The sequence below is a fragment of the Rousettus aegyptiacus genome, unplaced genomic scaffold (genome assembly GCF_014176215.1).
Source record: "Rousettus aegyptiacus isolate mRouAeg1 unplaced genomic scaffold, mRouAeg1.p scaffold_m13_p_3, whole genome shotgun sequence".
Taxonomy (NCBI): Eukaryota; Metazoa; Chordata; class Mammalia; order Chiroptera; family Pteropodidae; genus Rousettus; species Rousettus aegyptiacus.
The window spans coordinates 147,446,561-147,472,324 of record NW_023416306.1 but is presented as its reverse complement, the minus strand read 5'-3'; the positions used below and the strand labels follow the sequence as shown (position 1 = coordinate 147,472,324).

The 25,764-nt window shown below is 38.2% G+C and overlaps 1 protein-coding gene and 1 pseudogene across 5 annotated transcripts; both read right to left on the bottom strand.

Moving 5' to 3' along the window:
- Positions 1–761: 761 nt before the first annotated feature.
- FAM71D (family with sequence similarity 71 member D) lies at positions 762–24,111 on the bottom strand. Of its 5 annotated transcripts, XM_016131349.2 has the most exons (8): positions 23,138–24,111; positions 22,953–23,040; positions 19,494–19,656; positions 16,799–16,998; positions 15,535–16,069; positions 12,685–12,932; positions 6,666–6,694; positions 762–931 (listed from the first exon to the last, which is right to left on the bottom strand). In XM_016131349.2, exons 3-8 carry the CDS (start codon positions 19,650–19,652, stop codon positions 909–911), a joined length of 1,194 nt encoding a protein of 397 aa, XP_015986835.1. In that variant the 5' UTR covers positions 19,653–19,656; positions 22,953–23,040; positions 23,138–24,111; the 3' UTR covers positions 762–908. The 5 variants fall into 5 exon arrangements, with proteins under 5 accessions (XP_015986835.1, XP_015986836.1, XP_015986834.1 ...); XM_016131350.2 differs by lacking the exon at positions 6,666–6,694; XM_016131348.2 differs by lacking the exon at positions 762–931 and having other exon boundaries at positions 5,672–6,694; positions 22,946–23,040.
- Positions 2,335–2,453, bottom strand: LOC118600461 (annotated as a pseudogene).
- Positions 24,112–25,764: the final 1,653 nt, after the last annotated feature.

The window sequence follows — 25,764 nt, the reverse complement described above, 5'->3', positions numbered from 1 at the left end:
ATCTGTTCTAAAGTTTCATTATGTGTCTTTCATGAGTGTTTACTTTTAAGGCAATTATAGTAAATAGAAATGAAGTGGCAATATACTATTTTCACCTGACCCTTTTTTCCCTTATTTTTAAACAAGTAATTTAAACTCACTAACCTTCATTTTCACCATCTATCTGTTAAACAGGAAAGTAAGAATACCCCTCAGATTATTGTGGAGATTGCGAACATAAGCAAAGCTCACTGTAGAATGACTGGCAGCTTTTTTGAGAATGAGTAAGTGGTGGCTTTTAAAATTCAAACTATTCTTTCGATGGAGGCTGTCTTATTATTTAAAAGTATGGGGATTTTTAAAAAACTTGGTTGAAAATGGCATTCATTGATTCCATAAATACTGTCTCAGTCCAGGTGCTCAAGTAGAACACAAACACAGAAAGAACATGGTCCCCTCACTCCTTCAAGGACCCCACAGTGCCCATGTTGGAAATAACAGTGTCAGGCTAATGTCCAGATGAGACAAATAAAACTAAAGACAATAACAAATTTATTCAACAACCACAAAGAAGCCCCACAGATAACAATTGAGTTTATGAATCAAAAACCCTACAGTTTTGTGTAGTTCTCTACCTTCCTTTAAAATCAACATCCATCCATCTATCTATCTATCTATCTATCTATCTATCTATCTATCTATCTATCTATCTATCATCTATCTATTTATTTATTTAATTGAAGAAACGATTTAAATTTTTCCCCGTTTATCTCTCCCCCCTCTCTCCACAGTTATTAAGATTCAAGAAATTGAATTGACATAGATTTAAATGCTTAATGATCAGTAGTAGCCTTTATTTCTGCCATATGGAAGACACTGCTTTGTTTTCCCCATGTGTTAGTTGTTATTTCTTGAGCTGTGCTTGTTTTTTAGTTTAGTTTTTTGTGTTTATCTGAAAAAAAACAAAAGATGGAGAAGTCAGTTCAATTAATTCAGAGTAAGTTATTTCTGGTAAAAAAAACTTTAAAATACTAAATATGAGTAAAATAAGTGGTAGAAATAAGTAAAATTACATTTATAGTGCAGCTTTTCTTCTTAATAAAACAGTAAAGAGCCTTCAAACAGATAAGTTCTCATTTTTTAAATCTAGAGTTTGAAGCAATGTTAAAGGAACCTCTTAAGTTCTTAAAATTTTCATTTTAAGCTATATCTAAGAATCTAATAAATCAAGATGTCAAGATTAAGATTATGAGCTTTTGTCCTTTAATACATATGCATGTCATTGAATTATTTGCAAGTTCTTGATGTGTGCTAAATTGAGTCCTAAATAAGTCATATGTATGTGACATTTATATACACATAATATATGCTCATTGAAAGAAGGGGCCAAGTAACTTTCACATTACTTCAGTTGTAATAATATGATCTTTATTAGTAACACAACTTTTTCACCATTTAAAAAAATCTACTTTTTCCCATATAAAAGCATTTCATAGTTTTAGTACGTGGGGAATACTTTTTAAGTATCAGAAGAGTTAAATGTGGTATGTATGTCATCATTTTTGCCCTTCTTTGCATTTGCAGATCTCTCTTAATGAGGCCCTAATGTTTGAATTTAATTGTTATAGAATATGTCAGTCAAAAGAAGAAACCATTATAGAATATTGGATTATCTTTAAGGGCATTTCTCTCTCTAAATTTTATAATATTTTGAGATATGGCAGGGCTTGGGACTCTCCCTAGGTGGATGTAGGAACTAGCACATGTCACCCTGAGTATCACCCCTTCACTGTCCACCATTACCATAGAAAAATATCAAGAGCAAACTTACGGGGGAAAGGAAGTGACAGGAGAATAGGCACAGACAGAAGTGCATGTGGAGGGCCGTAGATCATTGTGCATGGACAGCTGTTATTTTGAGGCCACATTGTTTTCTTCTGGTGCATGACCTTTTGCCCATGGTGTGCATCTGGGTGTTAATAAACTAAGTGCTCAAGTGCTAAGCTGGATGACTTTGGTGGCAGAGTGACAGAAAGGTGGAAAGAAGGGTAGGCACCTCAATTCCATCATCAGAGCCCCGATGGGATGGGGATGTGGCTCCTGCTAATGTCACTTTTGGTTCTCTAACCTTCCCTCAATTTTGCAGACTTAGCTCATAAGTGTACACACACACACACACACACACACACACACAAACACACTCACACTCACATACACACACACACAGCATTAACTATATTGGGAGAGGCAGCTGAGAAAAGTTTTACTCTTTTCTTTTTTTTTTTAGGCAAGGCAAGCCTTAGTTGACCTCACAGATTGCAAGGACCTTGTCTGCTTATAATCCTTTATTTTTCACACCTACAGCACCTGGTCTTCCTAGGTGGTATCCCATCCAAGTACTAACCAGCCCCAACCCTGCTTAGCTTCCAAGATCAGACAGGATTGGGCTTGTTCATGGTTGCATGGCTGTAGATGAAAAGTTTCATTCTTAAGTAACTCACTGCCAAGCTGGTTTCTCAAAGACACCACATGCACTGCACACAGACTGCGATGCGAATGGGGCGTCCCACACTGTGCAGTGTACAATCTGCACAACTGTCGTTGGCAGCCCTGTAGCTACTCCATAAATACTTTATCTAATTTTGGTATGAAAGAAAGAGACCTTGGCTGTGTTGGCTAATCTAAGAAAGCAGATGGGGAAAGAGTATGATGAGGGAGCAAAGGGGAAAGGTAGGAATGAGAATGAAAGGAATCACTTATAAAAGCAGCAGCAAGTAATTCTCTTCTAGTGCCTTATCTGAAGCTCCCTTTTCTCCCTGTGCTGAGGTTACATTTTGACCCATGAAAAAGATTCTAGAGCAGAAACCACAACACACCCTCAACAGTCCAGCCCACATCTATCGGTACCACAATAGAAGTAATAAGAGTCAATGTTAAAAGATTTGACATACTGACATCTTTTTGTGAAAGTGTCATGTCTGTCCTTTATATCTATAGAGATTTATAGTTGTAAAAAATTACCTTTAGGTTGTCCTACATGTTTTTTTTCCATTGGCCTTTCCTTTTTCTGTTTTACTTTCCTCACATCCATTCCCCCTGAGAAAGGGGGAGACAGATGAGGCACAAGATTGAGGATATTAGAAGAGGACTCGAGGAAATTAGAAGAGTCAGAGGGTAAAAAGAAAAATAGTAGGGAAAGTGGGAGAGAGAGGGCAAGTGAGGAAGAAAGAAAAAAGCCAAAAGTAAGAGAAACAAGGCACAGAAAGAGAGAGAACTTATTTGGGGTCTTAAAATTCAAATAATATTCTAGCCATCTCATCATAAAAGGTCTTTATTCTTTCCCAGGAGCCCATTGTTAAATTTCACAAACAGGTTCCCTTTAGGGTCCTCCCACCTTTTCTCTTTTTAGCCCAGGTTTCATAAACAGAGAATGAACCTGGCTGTTTAGGATTCCAACAAATTTGATTTGCAATCAGAAAAGAAAGATGGGTAGGAGGTAGGAGGACACTTCCAGTGTTTCTTAAGTATTTCCCCCTCTCTTTTTTTCTTGAATATCTATTGTTTGTCTCAATTCTTTTTATCTTGGAAGGCTACCATAGGATCATTGATAAGCCTACTGTTTGGGCTCACTGTAAATACATCAACAGAGTTAAGGAGAATAAAGTTTAGAAAGATAAGAAATTGAAAGTCAAGAAGGAAGAGAGACAGATCCAGACTCAGAGAGATGGGTTTAGCTGGGACCCTACCTTGTAGCATTTTCACAAAAACAGTGTATTTGAAGTGCTACTATACCCAAAATGTTAACTCAGAAAGGAGAAAGTGTGATTCTTTCAAACTGCTGAGAGGTTTGAGAGGAGAATTAGAGACCATGCCCCACTAGCATTGCTGGGGAGTTGGGGTAATGTGGATCTGATGACATTAATGCTACCAGAGATTTGTTTTATTGCAGTGGGAGCACTTACTATTCTGGCTTCTGTCTAGAAATCAGATCTACAGACTCGTTTTTAATATACACTCAATAAATTCAATGGGACAAGGGATTAAGTTTCTATTTATCTTTATTTTTCTTGGGGTAAAGAGTGTTAAGTGTAAGAGTATGAAAAAGGAAGAAGAAGTGATTCAGAGGAGTGTGAAAAGGGGGAAAGAAATGCTAATCAGAGGGAAAACCGAAAAACTATACAATCCTAGGGAAAATGGGAAGATATATGAGAGAAAAGTAGAAAGAATGAGAAAGTACACGAAAGAAAAGAAATAGGAAAAATAATTAATTCTTTGTGAAAACTGCATGCCGAATTTGTATCTTGTACCATCCTTGCAATTTAACATTTGTTCTTTGTTTTGCTCCTCATTTCCAGATCCCCATTTTAAGCCGCCTGCTACATTTACCAAGATGGGCCACCAGGACCACAAATATCAGCTTATAGGATCATAACAGCTGAAAGGGACTTGTGACAGCTAATCATGCCCCCCTCATTCTCAACCCATATGCACACACCTTTGACAGTCAAAGAAATATGGTGCAGAGAGATTAAATATAACATCCAGGGAACAGAAGAAGTGTAATTAGAAGTCAACCTAGAGTTTTGATTCTAAGTTTAGTGTTTCATAGCTGATTTCTTCACTTTCTAAAATTCGTCCCATTCCTCTTCCCACTTTGTTTCATGGACTCACAACTGTCTAGTCATGATGCCTCCCAAACTCTGTCATCCTCAGTTTTTTTCTTTCCTCTCTCATTCCCACGGATAGTCAGTCAGCACATTTTGTTGACTGTATTCATGCCCTTGTTTCCATTTGACTGCTTCTTACCTGGTTCAAGACTTTGGCACCCTTTACCTGGACTATTATAATGACTTCCTACCTCTAGCCTCCTCCAGCTTCTCCTAGAGATTGCAGCCAGAGTAATCCTCCTAAAACGTAATACTAATTTTGTTGTTTCTCTGTCTTTGAATGGTTCCGCCTTACCTGCCAATCAGTATTATCCAAACTCCTGAGCAAGGCCCAAGACCTCCACAGTCCGGCTTCCATCTTGCTTTCCAGCTACATCACTCACTACTCCTCAACTGAACATGCTCAGCACTGTCCCATCCCTTTGATTTTGCTCACATTATTCCCTATATCCACGATATTCATTTCCTCTTTCTTAACTCAAAGACTGCCTCATTCATTGAATCTGTCATGATTTTCTCTCGAGCTAAAACTGGGTCCTCCACTTTCCTCTTAAAGCACCTATACCATTGCCATTTATGTTATTTGTGCACATGTCTTGAGGCCAGGTAATATGTTGTATTATTTATTCATTCTTAATCTCCCCAGACCCTGCCAGTTCCTCATATATAATAGATAGGCATCGAATGCTTGTTCAGTTGAACTAAATGAGTTTGTGCCAGAAGACAGGTGAAAGAGTCAGTCATGTATAGGGTGAAGATAAAAGTATCAGTGTCCTACAGTAATTTTAAATTTTCATGACTTGGATAATGAGTGCTTCGGCATGTATGTAGAAAGTACTAATTATGTGTTAATGTATTACATATTAGCGAATAAGGCTGCTGCAAGATTGATCTTTGCCTTTAGAAAATAATAGGAAAATATTTGCCTATTGAATATCTCTGAAATTTCTACAAACTCCCTTTAATTTCTTTTTGAATTAAAATTTGGGGTAGAAATTGAAAGATGAAAATTCTATGTGCTGCAAAGGAGATTTTGCATTTTTTCTTATAAACTGCACTAGCATTCCCCTACAATGTTCTCAGGTTCAATACTGCAGGTTGTAAAATAGATAAAACCACATTGCAGTATGTTCATCTGGTGCTTTTGGACAATAAAGCTCAGTGGGAAGGCCCAAAGACAAATCCTGTTTATATAAACACCTATCCTCTCATCTTTTTTTTTTTTTTTTTTTGGAGGACTCTTGCAAATGTGGCTGAAAATGCTTTTAAGTGTTGGTTTTTAAAGTAGAAGTCTTTTCTTCTCTCTCCACTTAGGTCCAGTGAAATGTGCCTCTATGTTCCTTCCATGATGTATTTTTATGTGCATGACTGGAGCTGAGGTCTATCCCCTTTGCCTCCCCCAGGTTAGACAGTAACTTAGAACTGGGTCAGCAGCCAGCAAGGGAAGAGAATCTCCACTGGTGCCTGTAAGACAACCTCCACGTCAAAAGCTTGTTGTTAGGATTTTAAAATCCTGAGACAAGGGAATATGTAAAGAAAAAACTGCCAGGAAAAAAAAAACCACATTAAATGGTATCACCTGATGGCACAGCAGAGGCCAAAGATGCAAGCAGAAAGAAAAGAAGGGCCAAATGATTTTAGATTCACCAAGAAATTTAGCTGTGACAACTTCCCTTCCAAATCAGCAGGAACAAAGGGTCCTATTGTTTGGGTTCTGCCTGCAGAGCCAGCCTGGAAGTGGTTCATGCCCAGGGAGTTAGATTCTGGGAACTAGGAAACCAAACTCTACCAGCACAGAAAAACGTGAGGTGATGCCAACACCTGAATGACAGCATGAGGATAGGCTCTGAGAAAGAGTTTCTGCAGTGCAGTACTCTCAGAATGCAGCAAAGACGGGAAAAGGAATGCATCAAAACATCTCTCTGGATTCCTTTGCTCTTAACTACTCCGTTCCAGGACCCAGAGGTGACTACCAAATACCAGAGATCACAAAGCAGCGTAGTGGAATTTGTTCCATACCTGAAGTGTCTGAAACAGTTCTCATGCTCCTATAAAAATAAATAGCACATTTCAAAAATTTTGCCAGTGTAACCACAAATATTTAGAAAACAATTACTGAGTATGAGATAACTGGCCATTCTCTAAATGCTTTGTAGGTAGTAATGAAACATGTTTAGCAAGCCTAGGGCATTATCGATTATAAAACATATTAGAGTAAAATTACCTAAATTTCTCTAGCATACAAGCTATCCAAACTGTAAAATCCATAAAAGTGAGTTGTATGTAATAGCACATAATCTATTTTTATTGTATCTATTACCTGTCTCTAAGTGAGGCTGGGGTATCCCTAATCCTGCTGCCTCTCCAGCCCCTGTAAACTTATTTGGGGCTGAAACTGAGGCAAGCTCAGATGCTTACATAAATAGAATTAATTGTGTTGGGAATATAGGCTCTCTTAGAGACCGAGGGGGGGGGGGGCGTAAATCCTGAAATGGATGGGTACTTGGGGTAAGAAGTTGTCCACCTCTGCTAGCTGCTTCTTCACAGCCTCTATGGCCCTCTTGACAGTGCTTGGGAATCTTGCAGGTAAGGGGAAGCAGAGTTTGTCACCTCAAAATATGCCTTTTTAGGATATTATTTTAAACTGGTTAAAGAAACGAATGACTCAGGAAGAAACTTTAACTCTCCCCTTTATCTGCCTAAAACAATTCAGATAGGAGAAACTGCTTAAGGAAGGGAGCTATCATGTTAGTGTTAATATGATCAAAGTGTGGTGGAAAGGGAGAAGCTGAGTAAATTCTGTTTGTTAGACTCCCCTCTGTGTCCCATTGTTTCTGGGACGCCCAGCTAGAATTTGCCTATACAATATTTGCTCCTTCTCATCTACCTGTGAATCGCCTGCTTTCCCTTTGAAGTCCCAGACCCCTGCCTCCTTCTCCTTATTTGAGATTGGCATATAAGCCTCAACTACTCAATGTGTCCTTTGGAAATATATTCTTAGCCCTGTATATACATATGTAATAGCTTGGTTATTTTCTCTTGTTAATCTGTTTCATGTTAATTTGATTATTAGCCAGACAGATGAACTTGAAGGGTAGAAGGAAAAGTCTTTTTCCTCCTTCACACAAGGTGAATAACATACTCAAGTATTTGCCCAAATTATTACATTTTTTTATGGTCTGGTGGATAAAACAGGAAACAAGCTGATTTTCAGACTATTTCACTTTCAGAAATATCTTTAGATAATGAAGATTGTTTTCTGCATTCCTGATTTTTAAAATTAATAACAATAATTAAAATAGTTACATTCTTAACTTCATTGGCATGCTAAAACATAAACTAAATCACTTAATTTTCACCAAATCTTTGTTTCATTACATTTTCAATAAATATTTTGGGAGTATTGGTGTTTAACTGAAAGAAAGTGTTTGAGAAAAATAATTACCCTTAGGTAATATCTTCCCAGATAAGTACAAAGACATAATTATGATTCATTTTAAGGGTCCTGGCAAATATATCCAGTTCTACTAATGGATCTACTAATGGATCTTTCCAAAGTAAAGGTTAAATTAGTAATTTTCTGAGGAGTTTGAAAATAAGTGCTCACGTAGCCTTCGCCAAATAGGTCTGGTGATTTAAATGAACATTAACCTTAATGATAAAAGTTTTCAAGACACTGAGAAATATCAAGTAAATGTACTTTAAATAGGTGCAAATTAAAATAAATATCCTCTTTAAAATAAAGAGAAGAGTCACAGTAGCACTATTGTTAGGGTATGAGAAGGAATATAAATGCTTTATAAAGTAAATCCTTCACTTCTAAAGTGACATAGATGTCTCCACAGTCTTTCATGCATCTAGACTTAAATTGATAAATTTACATTTTAAAGAGTAATGAATTCAAGGACAAAATATTTAACAAGGTCATTGTTTGATTTTTTAATTATTCCAAAGTACCTGATTGTGAAGTGTCACTGAAACCTGTGGTCTTAGAGAAGAAAATTATATAGAATTTATTAATCACTCTCACAGTGTCCTGACTTAATCCCACAGAATCCTACAAATGTCCCAGGAATAAAGCCCTGGTGAATTCCATTCTGTTCTTAGATATTATGAATCTATCAATCATAATGCACATTTTTAAATTAGGTTCTAGCTAGTAATTATGTTTCTGATGTAAATTGGCAATCAAAAAGAATCCATGCTTGATTAAATTGGGTTTAAGAAGATTATTTAGAACCAGAATTTTTTTGCTTTGTTTTTTAAATTTACCTATTTCTCTCTCCAGTAAAGCCATCAGATAAATGACACAGGAAGCTGAGAAATTGGAGGGCAAGGCCTTGAATAATTTGGGATTTGCTAACCTTCAACATCTTTTATTTTTAAAATTCTATGATTTTTTGCTATTTACATAGGGATTTTCTCATCATTTCTAATAGTGATCATAATACTAAAACAAACAAAACCTTGCATCTGCAGAGCTTTTTTCATCTAAAATTTTTTTATCCTTATGATTTTAATATTTTAAAAAGCTGTTATGCTAATCTAATGTTCAGAGTATTTTAGGGTAGTGAGACTATTCTGTATGTAATGGTGGATACATGTCACTATGCATATGTCAAAACCCATAGAACTGTACAACAGGGTGAATCTTAAACTAGACTATAGTTAATAATAATAAATCAATATTATTTATTAATTATAATGAACGTACCACATTAATGTAAGGTATTAATAATGGGAAACTAGGGGTGGGGGAGGAGTGAGGAGAGGGGGCAGTGGGGTGGGTGTATGGGCTCTGTCTGCTCAATTATTCTATAAATCTAAAACTACTTAAAAAAGGTCTTAATTATTTTTCGAAGTATTATTAAAAAGCACTAAAAGCTAATCTAATGCTTCAGGGCATTTATTATGTGCAAAGGGCATGGAAAGAAGTTGAAATGATTTAAACTCTCAGCCTTGTGAGATTTTGAATTGTAGTGTTTCTGAAGCTGCAGACAAGGGTGGGGCACAGAATTTGAGACATCTGAATGAAATAAAGCTGAAGGAAGACCTGACCAGACCTGACCAGACCTGATCAATTTTTAGGACAAATTGCTAAATTGGTGAATTCATTTTTATTTTTATTTTTAGCAATCTTATACTTTTCTATGAAAGCCTGCTTCTATCCCCCCTGCAACTTATATTTCTTTCTCTCGTCTCTCACCACTTCTAACCTGTTGTTGTTTCTATATCCCTTCCTTACTCTCCCGCTCATTTTTTTCTTTATCTTTGCCTTTATTTCTCCTCTAATACATTAGACTTAGCAGTAGCCCTACTAGTCTTCGTTTAGTTCCACTGAAAGAACTCAGCAAAAAATAATTGATCAATGTTCTTAGGGGAATTTTCTCAATTTCAGCTACTTTTCTACCCTCGATCTGAATGAGGAAAATTTCTTGAACATTGAACCAATTTTTTTATACATTTTTTTCTTTTTGAATCCAAATTTCGGAATTCCTAGTCATATAGGAAAAATTCCTGAAGAAGCCTCACTTGAGTTTGAGCCCCTATGACTATAAAGGAGGATCCTGATTTTGGAGATCGGGCCTGAGGAGAAGCCCTCCAGAGAGAGGAATCCCTGCTGCACCCCACTTTGTACCTACGACCGGCTTCTCATAAAGCAATGGTGCTCAGAATGGTGCATGTATTAGAATCACGTGGATGTCTATAACAGCACAGAATGCTGAGTTTAGATTCAGTAGGATGGGGTGGTGGGGCCCAAGAATTTGCATCTCTAACATGTTCCCAGATGATACCGTTGATCAGCTACACATTGAGAACGACTGGTATAGAAACCCCAGATATTAACCAATGCTTTATTTGAGCAGACAACCAAAAGTATTGAAATTGTAATAAAGACCCACTGACACCTTGACTGTATCAGCATTTAGACCTAGAAGCTCTAGAACTGCTAGAAATGCGCAGCCCAAGGAGCTAAAGTAAACATTGCTCTGATTTCCAGCTCTGATTTCCAGCTCTGTGAATCTCCTAAGGATCCCCATATCCCTTTCTTTCCCTTGACCCCTGCTTAGCTGGGAAAGGTTAAAAAGAAAACCAGCTTTGAGATATTTTTAAATAAGGTTTTATTTGACAGGCTAGCCAACTTTCTTTTATGTGCATGATTAGAAATGAATTATTAGTCACAATTGTGACCATTTACTGAACACCTAATATGTCCCAAGCTCTTTACATACTTTTATTGCTCTATTTCTCAGAACGCTGTACACACCAGTGTGTTTTCTGTTTCTAGTCCGGTGTACTCCTGTAAGGACTCCCCAGAGCACACTTACATTTGACTTCATCGTACAGTCTATCATTTATTTAGCGGTAGATTAAAATTACATAAGAAACATGAACAGGTCTTGAACCCTGGCAGGAGAATGTCTAAAGTCTAGTCAGGACAAATGTCTTCATGTTTGTTTTTGAGAAGTTTCCAGGGACAAAAACACTACAATCTCCAGAAACCAGTTCTGTTGTTTTTAATATCTAATCAATGGTATGTGTTAATTTATTGTTTTTATTGACTGGTTGGCTGGCTTCTATGTATATTGTATATAATACAATTTTTCTTTGTTTTTAGTTAAAATAATTTTCATTAAAAATCCACTTTTAACATTTAGCCTTCTGTGAACTTCCCATGAAGATGGTAATTGTCGCCTGTTAGCATTTTCCTCTTTAGTTTAAATAACCTCAGTTTCATTACTACATAAATTTTGTGCTTTTTTTCCTCCAGTTCTTCTCTAGGTTCAGTGTATTAGGCAGTACAGTGGAAATATACTACAAAGATGATGCCATACCAAACAGGACCTTACGAGGTCCTGTTTGGTATGGCATCATCTTTGTAGTATATTCAGTATGAGTCAAATCTACATTGTATTTGTTTAGTCTAATGTAGAATCTGAACCTTCCCTTCCTCCCTTCTGCCCTCTCTCCCTCTCTCCCTTTCTTCCTCCCTTCATTCTCTCCTTTCTTCCATCCCCTTTGCCTCCCCTTCCCATTTTGTCTATTTTTTTTTTTTGGAGCAATTACCACGTTATTCCCATTTTACAAGTGAGAAAACTGAGACCTGAAGACATTAAATAACCTAACCAAGATTACACAGCTAATAAGAATAGGAAAGCCAGGATTTAGAACCAGCGTTGTCTGACCGCAAAACTCTTTTTCAGCTGCTATGTTTTCCAATTAATGCATGCTAGCATCAATTTGATTTTTAAATTATATATGTAATCTATTGTATAAAAGTTTAATAGAAATATCTATTAATAGCTACAGCAAATACCAATTTCTTTAAGCACCAACTAAACTCTGTGGTTTCTTACCATCCTTTTTGTGGAAATAAAATACCGTTGTACATACACTTTTGGGAGTTTTACTTTTCTAGCTTATAATTTCTTTTAGTCATATAGCTCCTTTTATTGAAATTCTCCGACTGCTTTTCCCATCTGCAGTTTCACTAAATTAATATACTATTTCCTCACTAGCTATTCTTCTACCCATGGTCCTGTAGATTACTTAAAGCTTTTTTTTTTTACTACAAAATGCTATATTCAAATATGTTATTTTTCCTTTTTAAATTATTTCTTTGACATTTGTTCCTATGAGTCAAAGGGTATAATCATCTGGAGTGTGGATTGCCAAGTGACTTTGGAGACAGTTCCTACCATTTTATGGTGACACCAATAGTGGGAGTTAGGTGCTTTTTCTTTTAACTCTCAAAATGTAGACTCTATAATTCTATTCTATTTTCTTCAGCACACACAGTTGACACCAGGCACACAGCCTAGAATGCCAGATGAATGGTGTGAGTGTGAATATAAAAATCAGACTAGGTTGAACCGAATGTGGAATAATTCAGAGTTGACTGTATCATCATTTGATTACATTGTATCTAGGTCTGAGAATCTTTAACAACAAATGCTCAAGTAGCAGGGAGTTTAAAGCAGACACTTATTTACATTTCTTCACATCTTCATTCCTCCCATTTCCCTGCCTCACATACCTGGATTCTTCAGCCTTGAGACCGGTGCTCTTAAAATCGCTTGTCCTTATTTCAGAGGTTCTAGCACTCATCTCTGTGAATGTTTTTGTCTCATTTTCTTCTGGAGTCAAGGTCGTATGAAAACATTTTTCACCTTCAAAAGTCAGTGTGATGTTTGAGATGGTGACATGTTTTGAACATTCTTTTAAGTCACTCTTACTTTTTGTATCTCGCAGACACCCAGGCTTCAGAATATTTTTTATTGTTTCCTTTGAAAATAATAAGAGCAGCAAATCAGGTAACAGAAGAGCATCATACAGAAATAGATTATGGAGCAGTATGTAAAACAGTAATCATTTCATTCATATTTACTGATACCCTTGAGCACACAGGTATAATAATGAGGGAATGAGGCTTGGTGTTTTATGGCCATTGAAGAGGACCGAAGGGTGTTATAGGCTGGTAGTGTGGGGACCTGACACAGTATATTCAAAAGCTCATGTGGTCATATACACGAAAATACACTTCACACAAGAAAATTAGTGCTTAATTACAGCACTTCCTCTCTATGAGCTGTCAGGGAAAGAAAGGTTTTCTAGAAATGCCTTGCCACCTACTCCCCATTTGGAGGTTGTTCTTGATTTAAGAGTGTCTAATAGGCGATAGGAGTTGGAGATTTATATAATACTAAAGAGTTTGTTTTTCAAAAGACTTAGAACATATACTTAAAGCCTATACCTACTCTATAATCTCTCCCATTCTTCTAATTTCCTGGTTTCTGTTAATGTGCCATCTCTCCTAGTAGCTCACTGCCTTCCTCAGAATCTCTCTCAGGCCTTGGAGCAATTGGTTAGCAGGATATTAGACTCTCTAATATCCCTCTGCGTCTACACCTAACTAGTCCATGAACTAGTCCATCACCTCTGTTACCTTTCCTTGCAAATAATTCAATAATTTTCTTCCTTAAAAATAAAACTTCATTTTGTCTGACAATGAAAGTAATGCATATTTATTATAGAATAATTTTTAAAATTCTGTAAGATATAAAGTGAAAGGAAGAAAATTATTGCTTGCTTGATGTCATTGGCCAGAAATAATTACTCCTGTGGCACATTTCATTTGGTCTTTTTGTCCATTTATTTATTTTGTGTCTGCTTCGTGATCATATTTCTACTTCATATCCTACATTTTCACTTAACAATTTATTATAGCATTTTTTCATGCAGTTAAAAATTAAGTTATTCTAGTTAAAAATGAATTATTTTAATCATAGGTAGCAAAATTCAGAAAAGTGTAAAGAAGAAAACATGAATTGCCTATAATCCCCAAATCTAGAAATAAACCGCCATTTACAATATGATTTTTTTCCTTTTTAATTGTCTGTGTGTATAAATGTATTTTTATACAGCAGGGATCATATTTTTCATTTTCACTCAGTTTAATATCCTGAAACTTTCTCCAAGTAAAGAAAAATTCTTCAACACCTTTAATAGCTACAGAGTAGTCATTCATTTAAAAAATATTTACTAAGAACCTATGATCTCACCAGATACACACTATGGTCACTCTTGAATAAGATAAATGTGGCGCCTGACTTCATGAATATAAATTTGTTTAGCCATCTTCCCTGCAGTGGGTTTCAGGGTTATCTCCATATTTTTATTTTGTTTTTATAAGCATGGTGTAAGAGTAGTATGATTAACATCTTTTTAGCTAAATCTTCGTTTCTATTTCTGATTAATTCCTTTAGAAAGATTCCTAGAAGTGGAATCACTGAGTCAAAAGGTATAAATATTTTTAGGTTCTTGATTCATAATGATTTCAATAAAGTTTGTATTAATTCTCATTCCTACCATGAATCTAGAAGAATTCCAAGTTGACCACACCTTTACTAACATTTACTGTTTTTATTTTTTTTAATTAACATTTTATAGGTTAAATTTGTTCCCTAAGTTTACATTTCTTTGATTACTAGTGAGGTTAAACTTTTTCCACTGTATTTACTGGAAGTTTCTTCTGTGAAATGTCTATCCTTGCCCTTTGTCTTTTTTTTTTTTTTTTTAATAGTAGGCCCCAGAGAGGTTTTCCGCAGTAGTCTTCAAACTGATGTCTTTACCTACAATCCATTCACCATTAGATTGATCTTTTAAAAACATGGCTCCTTCACACCCTTACAGAAAGGGCTATTATGGGTAAGGTTTACTCAAAGAGTGAAGTCCACACCTCTTATTTTGGTATTTGAGGTTTGCAAACACCTTTTCAATCCTATATCCTAATATTCTCCACATGTATTATGCTCCAGCCAAACTGAATCTTGGATGTGGCTCTGCATTGTTTCTACTTTCTGGCCTTTTCCATAACCATTCATTTTATTTTATTTTTTTGGTATTTTATTTTCCTATCACCACCTTAACTGTTACCTATCAAAGTTTCATCCCATCCTTCAATGTATCGTGTACTTTTAAATACATTTAAACCTTAAAATAGCCCTTACATGATATTAATGTCCTCATTTTAGAGATGTGGAAACTGAGGCTCACTCAGGTTCAGTGACTTGGCCAAACTCCTGTGCAACAAGGCAAGATTCCAACCCAGGTCTTCTGACTCTGATCCCAAAGTTCTTTTCATCCCACCACAGCTTTCTGCTACTAAGTATGGTGGTAAGGGTGGTCACTGCCTATTTCAGGAGATCCCCGACAATGCCTTCACCCCAGGGTTCAGGGATTGGATCTCATTACTAAAATTAGGTTACTCAGAGTAAGTTCCATAGCATTTTGATAATCAATGTCAGGTAGCTAACCAAGAAGAGTTGTCTTGGTTATGACTCTTGTTCTTGATTATTAAAGAATGAAAATATTCTATGTCACATACCTTTTCCTCTTGCTTGGCTTTTAGTATATCATCATTTTCAAACACTACTTTGACCCCCGAACTGGTTGTGACATCATGGAAGTCTGTGACTTCTGTGACTTCTGTAAAAATATTTATATCTGGCGCCTCAGTGGCCTCATTTTCTGGAACGTCTGTGACGTCGGTGACATCGGTGATGTCTGTTAATTCTGAGAAATCAGTGCTTTCTATGGCATGTGTGGTGTCCGGACACGTGTCCACATGAGGGTCCTGGACAGCAGTGAATGCTGCAATATCCACGATGTCCCCAGAGCCTGTGATGTCTGTGCTGTTTGTGATTTCCGAGAGGCTCGAGACTTCTGACACCTTGGAAACTTTGGCTTTCTCCTGATTCAAGAGGGAGATGAGTTCCACCCACTGAGAAAATAAGATGTCCTGTTTGGATGCAGGGGCACAGAGCTGTAGGTAGTAGGCTCGGCCACTCACGAGCTTTACTTTAAGGCGCATGTTCTCAGCATTGTGCACAGAAAGAGTCACAAACTGCAGAGGGAGAAACCTGCAAATGAAGGCAGAGGTCATCTTGAGGCCTGATTAGAAATCTATCAAAAGGCCTTTCCTTTTATCTTTTTAGCAGTTCGCAGAGTGAGACCTAGGATAACAGGCTTGTCTCCCACACAGGCCTGGTAGGCGCAGGAATGGGATAGTGTCTTCTTGTGGCCACCATGTTCCCTGGTCTGGTCCTTAGCTTATGAGGCTCATAACTTTCATTTTCAGTACATGTAATCAGGCTCCTGGGGGCCATCTCACCTGAATTATACTCCTAAGACTCTGATGTACTAAAGAATCAGAGTATCAGCTATTAAGTTGTCCTATTTAACTCTGTCCTATGAGAAGTTGTCCTATTTAACCCTGAAGAGTTGAGACTTAGAGCAGTTGAGTGATTTGCTCTAGGTCACATAGCAAGTTGGTGGCTTGAGATAAGATAGAAGCGAATTCTGATGGGAGTCGGGGTGTTGTGGGGAGAGGGGCATGTTCTTAGAGAGTCAGTCTGTGTTTTCAGTTCCTGTTACATAAGTTTAATTTTTTTAAAAATTAACCCCTTGTTTGACTGCAAGGTTATCGTAAACTATTTTCCCAGACTCTGAGGATGTGACTATCATTTGCAGCAGAGAGTGAAAGTGAGATGCTCTCTCGGAGCAATTGTCATCAGTGGGTCTGTTTTCAGCTCCTCAGGGGTAAAGCACACTTTCTGAGAGATCCTTAACCTGTTCCCTTTGTAACTCACCTGGTGAGCACCAGTTTCTCCGGAGAAGGAGATATCAGGAGACTTTTAAACAGAGGTTCTGTATCTTTTTGGGCACGGGGTGTCAGATGTGCCAGCAGCATCACGTTGGGGGTCTCGTGGGTGTGACTGGAAGAGCAGATGCCTACAGTCACCCAGTTGGCTCGGTTATGGAGGTAAATGGATTCACCTCTCCGGTTGACCTAGAGCAGAGAACAGGAAGAGTTTTCTGATAAAGCGCATGATCCTGACATAACCTAGCTGAGCAGTGTAGGAAATAAAGGAGAAATGAACCACACGATGCATTTGTTCACTTACTTGTTCATGTGAGTTCTTAGAGGTATCACAGGAAAAGGCAGACACAGTCCCTGACTTGTGGTGATCTCCCGGGGAAGTTGAACGTTAAACAACTATGTCACTAATTACTGTTGCTAGAAGTGTTACCGAGTACAAGTTCATGGTGCTGTGCAGTGGTGCACGTAACGGGAGACTTGACTTAGAGGGGGACATAGGCAGCGGTGTGCTGGTAAATGTGTAATAACTGTTTCTCAGAAGGTACATATACATGTTTATCATAAATTTTACTGATATGGAAGATGAGTAGCACTCAATTTACACATAATGACGAACAATACTCTATATTTTAAATTCCATTCAGCCAATTAATTCTCACAAAAGTCTTCACTGACCTTTGTCAAACTTTCACATCTGTAACCTCAAGAGCATAGATAATAGTAAAATGTAGTGAAATAATAGGAATGATGAGTTTTGAGTATTGTTGCTTTTGTTTTGTAATTGAAAATGTTTATACAACTTAATTTTTAATAAAGGCTCTGTTTAACAGTCTACTTGAATACTTCCTAAACTTTTACCAACCAGCCAGTTCCAGACAACCTGGACACAGGGTCAGAGACGTCTCCTTGAGGAAGGGACCTCTAGCCAAGACGTGAACAATGTGGGAGATAAACTGGCTGAGTGGACAGGAGAACTTTCCAGGCCAAAGAACGACATGTGCAAAAACCCCTCAAACCCAGGAGTCTCAGCCAGTAAAACCTCTGCCAGCTGGAAGAGGAGGAGACCGGAAGGTGGGTAGACAGAGATGTGACGGAAGCCCGAGAGGCTCCACGCAACACTTGGTTTCTCAGCTATACAGAACTGGTTCAGGATCAATCAATCAATCACTTAAAAAACGAACATACTCAGAAAGCGGTTGCAGCCTCTTTATCTACCCAATGCCATGCCTTTCTCTTCCTGATTAACAGAATTCTGGTTTTGCCTGGTACCCATCCTTCAAGGATGGTGCCCCAACCCAGGGGTTAAATTCCAATTGACTGAAACCAGTCATGGTGACCCCACCCCCTTGCCAATGATTGCTTTCAGCAAGGGCATGTGACCCAGGCTTGGCCAATGAGACACTAGTGGGAACCTCCTGGTGGCTCTGGGAAAGGATTCTGAGCCCTCAGAGAATTGTAAGGATGACACTCGTCTCTTTTGTTGCTGAGAGCTGTCACTGCCCTATTTGCATGTGATGTCCTGGGGGGAGCCTAACTTGAGGGTAACACAGCAAAAAGAAAAAACCTGGGTCTGTGAATGAGCCGATGCCCTGTGGCTCTTGCATTCTCTTTGAGATAATTATTCATTTCATTTAAACTTGAGTCAGGAACCTTAGTAACTCACTGCTAAAGACATACTAACCATGAGAGGCAGTGAATGTTTACCCAAATATGTAGGATATGTAGGATATGAGGCCATGTCTGGTCTAGCATACCAACGATTTCCTAGTATTCAGTAGAGTGTGCAAAGGTTATTGAAAAGTGTACAGGAAGAAATGGGAAAAATAAAATAAAAAAAGATTATTAGTAGGAAAGAAGCATGTAGAAGGTAAAATATATAAAATTATGACCTATCACATGTGTTTTGGGGCATCGCTTAAACAGCAGTGTTCTTCGTGGTGTCGCCTCCTGCCTACGGTGCTCTAAGGTGAGGCGGTCTCCCTAGTAGCCAGGTGTCAGTGCAGAGAACATGTTTATGGACGGGGAAGAAGTGTCTGTGGTCTTCTCTGTCATCTCTTTGTGGAATCAGCTAAGGAGCTGCTTGAATAAATAGGCTTCATGTTAGACATGATTGTGGCATTTCTGTGAAGTTAAGGCGTATGGCCTACACATCTGAACTCATTTCCCCATAGTTAGACCTGCTCCCGAATGCACGGAAATGTAGTTTCACTCATACTGTAGGTACATTTTTATGAAAAGGAAACTTCTCTCTGTGACAAAATTTGACAATTATGTTTTATCTTCAGAACTAAGAGTCAAAATTTCATTTTAAACCCTAGTTGTATGATAGATATAGTTCTTTAAAATGTTTTCTAAGTTTAAGAAAGGAGTTATCTGAATGCTTTCTTGTGGCAAGATAGTCTAAAAATGACTATAATCTCTTCAAGTAATTTTGGGAAGATTATGATAGAATGATGATTAGTGTAGAGTTAGGATTAAAATTCCTAGGTTAGAGTTGGGGAAATTTGAAATTAATTTTCTTTTAACATAATTATTCTGGTTGTTTAAAGTTTCAAAACTGTTCCCTTTAATTGTATTACACAGCCCTTTGCCGCATTTAAAACAATTCTCCTCCCAACCTCTTCAGTCATCTTTGAGAAGGTTAATGACTGAAGTTATACATGATTCAGGGCTCGAATACTTACCTGGATAAAATTGCTCTCTAACATGGGAGGAGATACAAAAGGGGCATACTCTCCTCCATCCAACATATTGTGAAGATCTCCTGGACCATGGGAGGATGGGATGCAGGTGGCACCTTGCTCACTGATCCTTGTGGCAGACTTCCTGTTGTTCTTCTTCATTGTGCTTATGCACAAACGTCAGAAAATCAAGGAAGTTGAAATATAATGAACAGATACAGAGAAAATTTAATATAACACTTAAGTAGCCTCACTTATTCATTCATTTAACAAATTTTTTCAGTGTCTATGGTATGCTAGGCATTGCACTGGGCACTGAAGATACATCTGAACAGGACTGATAAGATCTCTGCCCTCATGCAGCTCACAGTCTATGGGGAAATAGAGAGTAAGCACGTTTTAAAAAAAAGATTTTGGATGGAATGGGCTACGAAGACTTTAGAATAGATACATGGAATAAAAAGTGCCTGGGGGTGGGGCTGGCAATGCTAATTTAATCAGGGTGATTAGGAAAGGCTTCTCTAGGAGGCCTCACAATATATGCCCCATGTCCTCCAAACCACTATTTTGTCTTCCTAATTAACGGTACTACTACCCTTTCCTTTGTGGAGGGTTCTGTAGTTCTTTTCTGTAAGTAGGGTTTCAATACTATACTAACATGAGAAGATTTTTTCCTGCTCATTCACCCATGACTGAGGCTTAGTTCTTGGTTTGGAGGTATATAGTTGACATCAGTCGAATCATTGACAGTATCCGTCTCCTGCTCCCTACCAGGAAACTGTTTCAAAAGACAACAATGGCTCTACATCATTGAATTTTATCTTTCATCTAACAGAAATCACAGAATTCTAAGAAGGGAACGAGACTGCAGAATGTAATTCCGTTCAAATGTTCAAAAGATCACCCTTCCTTCTTCACAAACTCTATGCCAGTGAGAGGAAGAGTCCTTAACTGGCAAGCAGTAGCTCCTGTATGTATATTTCCACCTCGGTCCTATCTCAGAAACTTTTATCCCCCAGAGACCACCACTGCCTGACATCCTGTGAGCATGTGATGGCACGGCGAGTGTGGGAATTTTCCATCGGACCTTCTGTTGGTGGCAACTCGGTGACTCCGTCCCTTTAGTGCATCTTATCATGAATATACGGAAAGTAAAATGAGTCAATAACAACAAGAAAGTAAAGGAGTCCAGAGAAGCCAAAATGTAAAAGGAATGAGACAAAAACGAACAAACAAACAAACAAACAAACAAAAAACAAAAAACAAAAAAACCCAGCATTCAGGGGAAAAAGAAAAAAAAGAGAGAGAAAGATAATACCACAATAATCACCTAAAACAGAGAGGATGGAAAATAATAATCAACAGAATTTGTTTAGTGTTTTTTATGTGGCAGGCAATAGAGGCTTTACATGCCCTATCTCATTTAATTCTGTTAACACTATGATGTAGCATTATTATATGTTCATTTTATATGCCATACAAATAAGGTTTGGAGAGAGAAAGTAAATTATCTAAGGTCACACAGCTTTCAAATCCCCACATCGGGAATTAGATCCTCATAGTCTGAGTAGAGGAACTTACGTCATTGCTCAAGGTTCAATATTGCCTTAAGTACTTGGAAAGATGGATGCGAGTTGCCAGGTGAGAGGGGTCAGGTCAGGTCAGGATGGGTGGGAAAGAGGATAAAGTAGGGAGAACCAAAGAACAGAAAGGTGTCCTTCTCCTTCTTTCTATTCCCATCCTTTCCTGAATAATTTAGTACTAAATCCACTTGCTGGACAAAGAGAGGCAGGAATCTGTAGTAGGGGGAGTAGAGAGCCACAACTCAGAACCCAAGGGAGACAAGAGGGTATCTATTGCCAAGAGACTGGGGTGTAGCCCAGTGTAAAAAATCATGGTGAGAAGAGCATCCATATCATATGGAAGAGATGGGTAATCAATTATATACAGGGGAATTGATCTAATAAATTAGGAGACCATAAGACTCTATATTGATATAAATAAATGAACAGATTAAAAGTTTGATGAAAAGAATATTTATATAGTTCAAACTATCTCTCACCAACATATTTACTAATTTCAAAGGGAGAAAAAGTAATTTTACAATGAAGAAGCCAGGCAGACATCTCTTAATGAAGTGATTAGTGAGCACTCTCAGTAATGGGACAAATCAAAATAGTGCACCACTATATAGGATACAATAGGAAACATAGAGCATCCTTCTGTGACAGAGCTCCTCCCAAAGATTCATGACCCGAATCCAATCATTGGGAATCGTCAGACGGATCCAAATTGAGGGACATTCTACAAAATAATAATTGGCTTTTGATCTTAAAAAATGTCAGTGTAATGAAAGTCAAAGAAAGACTATGGCACTGCCCCAGGGTAAAGGAGACTAAAGAGACATAACTGCTAAATGCAGTGTGTGATTCTGAACTGGATCCTCTAGCTATGCAGACCATTATTGGGACAACTGGAAAACTTTTAATAGGGTATCATGATTAGATGGTGACAATATGCAACATTCATGTCCTGATTTTGATGGTTATGTTTTGGCTGTGTAGAAGTCCTTAATTGTGGGAAAAACAAACTAAAGTATTTGGGGGTAATAAAGCATCAAGTTGGAAAATTACTCTCAGAAGAGTCAAGAAATGTTTCTGTAAATTTGTGATTGTTTAAACAAATTAATGGGAATAATAATACAAGGTAAGAATAAAAGAAGTTATAGAGGAGAGGATGGGGGAGGGAAGATGGACAAATTCTGAAGTTCAGGCCGTGAGTACAAAAGGCTGTATTCAGCCACTTCAGGTTTCCAAGGAGAGAGCTTTGCAACAGCAGTGGAAGAGTTTTCATAGTGATTGGATGGTTAGAAAAAAACATATATTAGCTTCTTGTCATTTACATAGTCTCTTCTCCATAACTTATCCAGTAGGACATGTACTCCATCATCACTCAGTGGGTGAGAGACAACGAAGCTGCCTTAGAGGACAAGAGGACACAGCAAGTGCCCAGAATGTCAGGTGGATTTCTTGGGGGCCCAGATATATGAGGATCTTCTGGAATGCAACAAGAAATCATTAGAAAGGGGCATTTTTTGATGAGTGTGGTGTAATGGAGGAAGAAAAGCAAAGGTCAGCAACACTTTGGGTCAGGGTTATAAGCACTGTCACAGCTGTTCCCCCTTCATTTTCCAGAATGGCTGTGATTTCTCATACTTTTGTCCCTCTCAGCTCAGACTATCCTATCAGTTCATGTGCCCCCTCCTGAGATCTAGAAAAGCTGATCACTGTTAGCAGCATGTTTGGTGCACTGAGTTCCCAGAAGAGGGAAAGAGGAAAAGAAAGCCTGGCAAGTGAAGTAAGTAGAATAGGAAGCGAGAGAGGAAGGAAGAAAGAGAAACAAGAAGGAGAGGGCGGGTGGCACGGCCCATCAGTCTCTCCTGGATGCTCTCTCACCTCTTACCTCAGTTCAGGGCTAAGCTGCAGTTCTCTCTTGGAGACAATGTTTTTAACTCACTTCAGTTTGGGTTTCCTCCTTTTCATGATGAAGTCTTTTGTGAAAGAAACAAAAATAGAAAATAAAATATATACAAAGGAAGAAAATGTCAGTACTAATCCTCGCTCTTATTTCAAATGTGAGGTCCATACCTTAAGAAGAGTTCTTCTGGCTAAACTAGGTGGGTGAAGTGGTCAGAGACTCGCAGTCTGTATGTGAGCTGAGCTGTTGTCTTTGGTCTTAATCACAATTGTTTGATGAGTAGAACCAGACGGTCACGAGTCCAAAGCTCATAGCTGACCTGAAACTGCCCAACAGTGAAATCCTGGGCGCCTACGGCCAACAAGGATATTTGATCATGTGACACAGGAAGTAGACTCAAATAATCTTTGTGCAATGGAGGGTTGTAAGAAGTGCGAGAATTATTTTCTTTCTGTATGTAAGCCAGAGTAGCCTAAACCAGTGGTCCCTAACCTTTTTGAGATCAGGGACCAGTGCTCCTCTGAGAATCTAACACCTGACGATCTAAGGTGAAGGTGAGGCCACGATGCTAGTTCTGGGAAGCGGGTGCTAATCCAGATGAAGCTTCCCTAGTTAGTCTGCCACTCACCTCCTGCTGCGCAGCCTGGGTCCTAATAGCCCAGGGGTTGGGGACCCCTGAACAACTTTCTAATTTCCCAGCTGGTAGCTGTAGGTATGTATATACTTACATATGCTATGCTCACTATTCTGTCACTTGTGCATAGTTCTCACGTCATATTGTGATTACAGTCACCATAGACAATTCTTTCTCCTCTCCATAAAATTCCGACTTAAACAACCCCTTCAAAAATACTTGGACCAGGTGGACTACAACTATAGCTGCTATTGGAACTCAAATGACATAAAGCCAGCATGGAAACTGGTGTAGTGGGAATAAAATGGATTCTGCAGTCAGACACATCCAGGTTTATGTCTGGTCTCTATCATCTGCTACTTTTTGACCTTGGACTATGTTATTAACATCTCTGAGCTCAAGTTCCTCATCTATAAAATGAGGATAAAACTACCCAACTCAATGCAACGTTGGGATGACTGAATGCATGGATGCACAGAAAGCACTGAGCACCGTGGCTGTCGCATACTGAGCACCTAAAGGTGCTTATATTGGTCTCCTGCACCTGACCCTGTGTCAAAAGTATAATCTACCTAGCACTTGCTGAACTGGGTTCTCTCTTGATCACTGCTAGTTTCATATTTCCCAAATTTCATCCATTCTAAGAAACATGTTTTTCCTCTGCTTAACAACCTGAAATGGAATGTGCCTTGTGATCACTCTCCACTAGGGGACAATCATCATTTGGCTGCACATGCATGAACTTAATCATGTTCATATTAAATTATATGCATCTACTTATACTACACGGGTTGAATTTAATTACTATTTAAAACGTGTTTCTAATGGGGACCCGAAAAACCTTTCATTGACACTTTCTGGTTAGATTAAGAAAATTCTAGGACGAAACTTTCAGAATGTATGTTAGAGGTTTGGAAGCAGGTCCCAGACACTAGAGTAGAGCACGTTTTAAAGAAATGCACAGAGGATGACAGATAGATGTTGTGCGGAAAAATTCTAGTAATAAGAAAGCATTGAGTTATGTAATTAGTAGCATTTTTTTTCTTTCCTAGTAGTCCATAAAATAATGGTATATCTTATAATCGATGGATCTTAGATTTGATGAAATAAAATAGTCAACTCTTGCTCATCCAGAAATGGGTGCTTGAGTACACTTTGGAAAAAAAGATTACTCTGATAAAGTGACAACATTCACTTATCGGAAGGTATGTCTAGTGTTTACAAACACATGCTAATCGGTAGATGCTGCATGGCCACGGAGAATAGGGAATAACCCTCCCCAGCACAGTCGTTTATGGGGCTTCCAGGATCCCTTGCATATGAGAACAATTCTCCAGAAGGCAATCAGCAGATGATCTCTCAGAGGAGCAGGCTTGGCTGTGGATTCAGGGCCACAGAGAGGGAAGAGGAAATGTGGGGAAGGGAAGGGCTTCAGCAGATTTGCAGCCATGACTGGGTCGTGCCGGTCTCATCCCCTTTGAACCCTGGGACAAAAGGGAGGTCAGCTAAGGAGCGGAAAATGCAGCAGAATCTTTTATCTTCTCTGGTGTGATTGTCTTTTTGTTCTAAACATTTGTTCTGGAATTATTTGGACACCTTTGGATTATGTGTATAGTTAAATGTGTGCTGAATTGTAACTAGTTTTGCTTGAACTGTGATTTGAGATTATAAGTCTGTATATCATAATGCCGCCTCCCTCCAATTATCCTGGTTAATTAGTCAAGACAGCAGTGTTCCTAAGACATATGAATTGTTCTGTGAAACCAACCTTGGCCACATATACACAATGCCACACATTTTGTTAATGGTCCAAAAGCAGGATCAGCTCTTAAATTAACTATTTATTAGGTTTACTCTCAATACCTGGTCATAGTATTAAAGTTTTGGTATATAGAGGTCCTTCCAGTTTTACAACGTACATCTACATAAATGTGTATTATATATTACATGTAATAGATATTCATGTTTTCCCATAACATTAAATTAGCAGTTACCAATCATGATGTGTACCTATTTGTAATATCACAACCTCTTGTAAGATGTGCCCAAATTAATGGTGACATCGGGTTAATAGATATTTGAGAAAGGATTTTCTTTTAAAAAATAGTGGATGGTTCCAGGTTCCCACTCTAAGTTCCGTGTGCTCTGCTGGGCTGCCTTGTG

Coding starts and splice junctions, on each gene's coding strand:
- FAM71D (XM_016131348.2), bottom strand. CDS start 19,652: ATGAAGAAGAACAACAGGAAGTCTGCCACAAGGATCAGTGAGCAAGGT. Junction 12,933..15,534: donor AAGCCAAGCAAGAGGAAAAG/GTATGTGACATA, acceptor TTATTTTCAAAG/GAAACAATAAAAAATATTCT. Junction 6,695..12,684: donor CTCAAGGCTGAAGAATCCAG/GTATGTGAGGCA, acceptor TTATTTTTATAG/GAGCATGAGAACTGTTTCAG.